Below are 6,674 nucleotides of genomic sequence, written 5' to 3'. Positions count from 1 at the left end.
ATACAACGACAACAAACTCCGGTATGAACAAACACCTTACAAGAACAAATAATAAAGAAGAAAACTTCTTAATCTCTTAGATCAAATAACTCAGCTTTGAATACACAAAGGGTTTATTGCACCCACACCCACTTTAGGTTTAACTTGTTGCACCCACACCTACTTTACAAACTTACTATACTTTCTTAAGTTTGCTGTTTAGGTGTCATTGTTAGTTAGATAATTTTGTCCCTCTCCTCTTTCTCTTCTTATTTTATCTATTTTTATCTTTTTTTGTTATTAACACTTTATTTGGTTATTATAAAACAAATTATCTATTTATTTATATACAATATGTTATGATTATATATTTTTTATATTTTAAGATATATATTGCTATATTTTTGATGAATTTTTAGATTATAAAGTATCCATTTGTCGTTGAACATTTGTTCAATGATAAGTGGATAGTCAATTGCAGTATTGTTAATGATAGTTACTTGTGTTTATTCATACAAAATATAAGTAATACACATCAATTCAGGTGACTATGACAACATGTCCATATAGAAACATATGGGGTTATAGTGCAATTTGTGGATACGATATTTGTCCACTTGGATAACTATTTGTGGATGCAATATTTGTGGATACATTATTTGTCAAACTTATCCAAATGGATAACTATTTGTGGATACAATATACGTAATAAATAACACTCACACAACAAAACTCAAATTTTTTCCCAGATCGAACTAAAACAAATTCAATATTAAAAAGTTCACAATTAATCAGTAAAATCACAAAATCACAATAAAACCAAGAAAACCCAGATCAAATTTCATATAATCTAAAATGATAAGGAAAAAGATCTAAAAATTTCACCTTGTCTAGATTTCCACCATTGTTGGAATGGTTTTTGAAAACTTTAGAAAAGAAATGTGAGAGAGAAAGGGAGAGAAACATGAATAGACTTTTCTATTTCAATGGATGAGGAAAAACAAAACAAGGAAGAATAAGATGTATTGTTTGGTTGAATAATTGTGAGAGAGAGATAGAGAGAGAGAAATAGTAGGGGTTAGAAGGAGTGAGGGGGTAAAATGTAATTAAACTTGAGAAAAGTATATAAATAATAGAAAGTAGGTGTGAGTATTAATAATTTTGGAGAAAGTGGGTGTGAGTGCATAATTCTAATAGGTCAAAAAGGGCTTTAATCCAAAACTTGATATAGACATCCTATATAAAACAAAATGAGGCTTCATTTATAAGCCCAAAATGTAAATTAATTCTAATGGGCCAAAAAGGGCTTTAATCAAAACACAATAAAAGACGAAATAAAAAACGTGATAATTAATTAATTACTTGGACGCCGTTGACGCAGATAGCCACGTGGCGGCTTATTGTTGATTGACAAAAATCGTGAAGCCGCTTCTCGGAGATTCTTCCTTCACTCTCTCTGGTCTGGTGGACTCGTGAGGTCTCTCAGATTCTTAAAAACCTTTTTTTGACTACATTTCAAATCGCTCGCGCTATTTCGCCGCACTAATCAAAGCCGTACACCTTTTTTATTTATTTAATTTCTCCCTTTCTCCGCCGCCGTGCCGCCGGGAAATCATCACTGTGAGTCTTCTTCTCTTTATTTATTATTGTTTTTTTTTGTTTGTTTCTCTATGAAAAGCTAATTTAGGGTTTAACACTTCACTGTTGTAGCCGACTTAAGTGGTATTTTTAGTCGATTGATTCGTTGAGTTTTGAAGCGTTTCGATTTGATTCTTCGGAGGTCAGTGTGTTGGAAGCTTGTAACTCTGTGGTTTGGTTGCAGGTATATTCGATAAACATGGCGACTCTAAAGCCGTCATTTACTCTTTCTCCGCCGAATACTAATCCGATTAGATTTGGATGTTTTCCGCCGCAATGCCTTGTCCGTGTCCCGAAACCTCCTTGTCTCCGGCGGCGTCTTGTATTGCCCAGGTTTCGGCAGACTATTGGCGGCGGCGGCGGCGTTGGTATGATTCGATGTGAACTTCCGGATTTTCATCTATCAGCTACAGCTACTACTGGTTAGTTTTTGTTTTGATTCATATTGATAGATATATGAGCTTTTTTGTTTTCCCTTCTGATAATGAGTGTTGGAATTGTAGTCAAAGTGATTACTCAATTTGGTTGCAGTTTCAGGTGTATCGACTGAGAAATCAGTGGATCAAGTTCAGATTCCTAAGGGTGAAATGTGGAGTGTTCATAAGTTTGGTGGGACTTGTGTTGGGAACTCTCAGAGGATTAGGAATGTTGCTGAGGTTATAATCAATGATAATTCTGAAAGGAAACTTGCGGTTGTCTCTGCAATGTCCAAGGTCACAGATATGATGTATGACTTAATCCGCAAGGCACAATCACGAGATGATTCTTATTTATCCGCCTTGGAAGCTGTCCTGGAAAAGCATCGGTTGACGGCTCGTGACCTTCTCGATGGGGATGATCTCGCTAGTTTCTTGTCACATTTGCATAATGATATTAGTAATCTAAAAGCAATGCTTCGTGCCATTTACATAGGTAGCGTGATTAGTAATCGTATTTGTGTTTCCTATTTACTTTTAAGTTTGATTTCAGAAGAAGAACTGAGTACTGAAATCTTTCATTTGCAGCTGGCCATGCATCAGAGTCGTTTTCAGATTTTGTTGCGGGACATGGGGAACTTTGGTCTGCTCAGATGCTATCATATGTTGTCAGAAAGGTTTGAATGATGCGTATGATGATTGCATTCATGTGACATAATTGAGGCTGTACACTTTGTGATCTCTCTATTCTTTTGACTGTAGACTGGGCTTGACTGCAAGTGGATGGATACTAGAGACGTGCTCATTGTTAATCCCACCAGCTCTAATCAGGTCGATCCTGATTTTGGTGAATCTGAGAAGAGACTCGATAAGTGGTTCTCCTCAAATCCATCGAAAATTATTATTGCAACTGGGTTCATTGCTAGCACTCCACAAAATATTCCAACAACTTTGAAAAGAGATGGGAGTGATTTCTCTGCAGCTATCATGGGTGCTCTATTGAGGGCTCGTCAAGTAACAATCTGGACAGATGTTGATGGTGTATACAGTGCGGACCCTTGCAAAGGTCTGTCCTATTCTTCTGCCTTTAATCCCTTATATTCTAGGATGTAATTTTAACAAGAAGTTTTGCCTGCAGTTAATGAGGCAGTAATACTCCAGACACTTTCTTATCAAGAGGCCTGGGAAATGGTAAACTTAGCGTTCTTGTTATCCTATATTCGGGAGTTTCATCATGCCAAGTACAAACTTTTGATCAAAACATTTAACTTCATGCAGTCTTATTTTGGAGCAAATGTTTTACATCCTCGCACCATCATTCCTGTGATGCGATATAATATTCCGATTGTGATAAGAAATATTTTCAATCTCTCTGCACCGGGAACAATAATCTGTCAACCTCCTGAAGATGATTATAACCTTAAACTGACAACTCCTGTCAAAGGATTTGCAACTATCGACAATTTGGCTCTCATAAATGTTGAAGGGTAAGCTACCTTTGCCGTTGTTGTTCGAGTTTTATTTCTGTTCTTTTAATTGACAAGCGGCATTTATACCTCCCCTGTTGACTTCCTTCTTCCAATTCATTCTGACAGTACTGGAATGGCTGGGGTACCCGGTACTGCTAGTGACATTTTTGGCTGTGTAAAAGATGTTGGAGCTAATGTGATTATGATATCACAGGTGCCTTTATTTCAAAACTTGCCTTATCATTATCGCAATTTTCTTCATTTTGAGAGGCAGAGGGTTATGCCATTGATATATTCATTGTCCAGGCTAGCAGTGAGCATTCTGTATGCTTTGCCGTGCCTGAGAAGGAAGTAAATGCTGTTTCTGAGGCACTGCGGTCGAGATTTAGTGAAGCTTTACAAGCTGGACGTCTGTCTCAGGTCTCTCTATCTCTCTGATTTCTGTTTTAATCCTAGCACAGCTATTTCCTGCGTATTCTAATTAACCATATATATTTGATAATTTTTTCTTAGCCAGTTTCAATAACAATAATATAATTCTTTTTCTCAGATTGAGGTTATACCAAACTGTAGCATCTTAGCAGCAGTTGGCCAGAAAATGGCTAGTACACCTGGAGTTAGTTGTACACTTTTCAGTGCTTTGGCAAAGGTGGTCATTACTTAAAACTGTAACCATTGTGATAAGGGATCATCCATCTCATACACATTTTAGCTTTATTGCACCCTTGTACTTATTTTTGTATCTCACTTGCAGGCTAATATTAATGTCCGAGCTATATCTCAAGGCTGTTCTGAGTACAATGTTACTGTCGTTATTAAACGTGAAGATAGCGTTAAGGCATTAAGAGCTGTGCACTCGAGGTTTTTCTTGTCAAGAACTACATTAGCAATGGGAATCATAGGACCGGGCTTGATAGGTGCTACATTACTTGACCAGCTGAGAGACCAGGTGAACTTCATATTGTTGTTCAGTATTTTCAAAATCCTTTAAGAAGCTGATTAAGCATTAAATTATGTTTTCCAGGCTGCTGTTCTCAAACAAGAATTCNTGCAAAGGTCTGTCCTATTCTTCTGCCTTTAATCCCTTATATTCTAGGATGTAATTTTAACAAGAAGTTTTGCCTGCAGTTAATGAGGCAGTAATACTCCAGANGCACGTTGTAGGACATACGGATCCATTCTTGATGGCATGACAGCATATTTTACTTTTCTCTGGAGAGAAAAATATCCCAAACTCTCGATCCGAAGCCGTATGCATCCTAGAAGATTTTAGTTTCCTGTTTCGCATACCTGGCCATGGCTCTCCCTTGATTGTTATCGTGTGTTTTATCTGTCGGTTGATGTATTAATGACGTAAACATTAATCTTGGACAGCTGACATTATCTGACAAATCCTAATCTCAATTCCAAACTGCGGATGATCATTCTGTTTCAATACCACATGACTTGTACCTATGTTGTTTATTGCAGTGGTATTGATTTGTCGAGATGGAGAGAACTTTTAAACGAGAAGGGAACAGAGGCCAATTTGGATAAATTCACTCAACAAGTGCATGGAAATCATTTTATCCCCAACTCTGTATTGGTTGATTGTACAGCAGACTCTGTTATCGCGAGCCGTTACTATGATTGGTTACGGAAGGGAATCCACGTCATTACCCCAAATAAAAAGGCTAACTCAGGTCCCCTTGATCAGGTGTTATATTCTTCTCATCTCATCAAGTATACGTCTTTTGAATCCGTTAGAGAAACTCATTAGGAAATGTTCCTGTCCTGTGTTGGTTTCTTACTCCACTGATGTTTCTTTTTTGTGTGTGCTCAGTACTTGAAACTGAGAGATCTTCAAAGGAAATCTTATACACATTACTTCTATGAAGCCACTGTTGGAGCTGGTCTTCCAATTATCAGCACTTTACGTGGTCTCCTTGAGACAGGAGACAAGATACTACGCATAGAGGGCATTTGTAGGTCTGTTAGTTAACAGTTTCACCACAATTTGACTCTGAGTTCCTTTCTGGTATCATTCTTGATGATTTCTCCTTTGCATTTTGTTGTTTTTGTTTTTTCTCCAGTGGAACTTTGAGTTACCTATTCAACAACTTTGTTGGAGACCGAAGTTTCAGCGAGGTTGTCGCTGAAGCAAAGAAAGCAGGTTTCACTGAGCCTGATCCAAGAGATGACTTATCTGGAACTGATGTTGCAAGGAAGGTACGTTATTGCTTCTTACGTATCAAACTGACACAGCAAAGTTCTGCAATGATGGTAGTCTCTCTCATGAAACCAAAACTCCTCTGTTTGTGTAGGTGACAATCCTCGCTCGAGAATCTGGACTGAAATTGGACCTCGCGGATCTTCCTATTAGAAGTCTCGTCCCTGAACCGCTAAAAGTAAATGATCTACATATACCTTTCATTATCATTAAAATTAGCATCTTCTGTATCTAATGTTCTTCCTAATCTACTTTCAGGGATGCGCTTCTGCTGAAGAATTCATGGAGAAACTTCCACTATATGACGGGGACCTAGCAAAAGAAAGGCTAGATGCTGAGAACTCCGGGGAGGTAAGATCATACACCATAAACCTTTTCAATTTGACGGATCTTAAATCCGGCTAAAGATCATTCACGTTTGATCAATTTGATCATATCAACAATAATTTAAACTTTTGATTCAGGTCCTGAGATATGTTGGTGTGGTGGACGCAATTAACCAAAAGGGAACAGTTGAACTTCGGAGATACAAGAAAGAACATCCATTCGCGCAGCTGGCGGGTTCAGACAACATAATAGCATTCACAACAACAAGGTACAAGGATCATCCACTTATTGTCCGAGGACCTGGAGCTGGTGCTCAAGTCACGGCCGGTGGTATATTCAGCGACATACTAAGGCTCGCATCTTATCTCGGTGCACCGTCCTAACCGGTGGAAAAAAACCCCCACATTAATTATCAGTTTTGCTATCTGTTTTTGCGCTTAAAGTATCAGCTACGAATCAACAACTTTTTGCTGGTCTTTGTAATTTTTGTGGTAATGTACAATAGCGACTAGTTTGTTGTTTTTTTTTTTGAATATTTTTTTAGATCTAAACGATGTGCAATTTAATAAAACGAAGCATTTCTTTAGAATATATGGAGTATCTATTTTATTTCGGTGGTCGAGGTCAATTAGAATT

The 6,674-nt window shown here is 37.6% G+C and overlaps 1 protein-coding gene across 1 annotated transcript; it reads left to right on the top strand.

Annotated features, from left to right (window-relative positions):
• Nucleotides 1,398-6,629, top strand: LOC104720233 (bifunctional aspartokinase/homoserine dehydrogenase 2, chloroplastic-like). The gene is made up of 18 exons (XM_010438175.2): nt 1,398-1,599; nt 1,802-2,039; nt 2,149-2,529; nt 2,622-2,710; nt 2,796-3,099; nt 3,172-3,224; nt 3,312-3,520; nt 3,629-3,716; nt 3,809-3,922; nt 4,053-4,151; nt 4,257-4,451; nt 4,527-4,558; nt 4,883-5,198; nt 5,325-5,470; nt 5,575-5,710; nt 5,806-5,889; nt 5,970-6,062; nt 6,176-6,629. The coding sequence occupies exons 2-18, from the start codon at nt 1,817-1,819 to the stop codon at nt 6,419-6,421; spliced, it is 2,808 nt and encodes a 935-aa protein (XP_010436477.1). The 5' UTR covers nt 1,398-1,599; nt 1,802-1,816; the 3' UTR covers nt 6,422-6,629.

This window comes from Camelina sativa, chromosome 10 (assembly GCF_000633955.1).
Source record: "Camelina sativa cultivar DH55 chromosome 10, Cs, whole genome shotgun sequence".
NCBI lineage: Eukaryota > Viridiplantae > Streptophyta > Magnoliopsida > Brassicales > Brassicaceae > Camelina > Camelina sativa.
The sequence above is the reverse complement of the archived record's forward strand: the minus strand, read 5'-3'. Positions and strand labels throughout refer to the sequence as shown.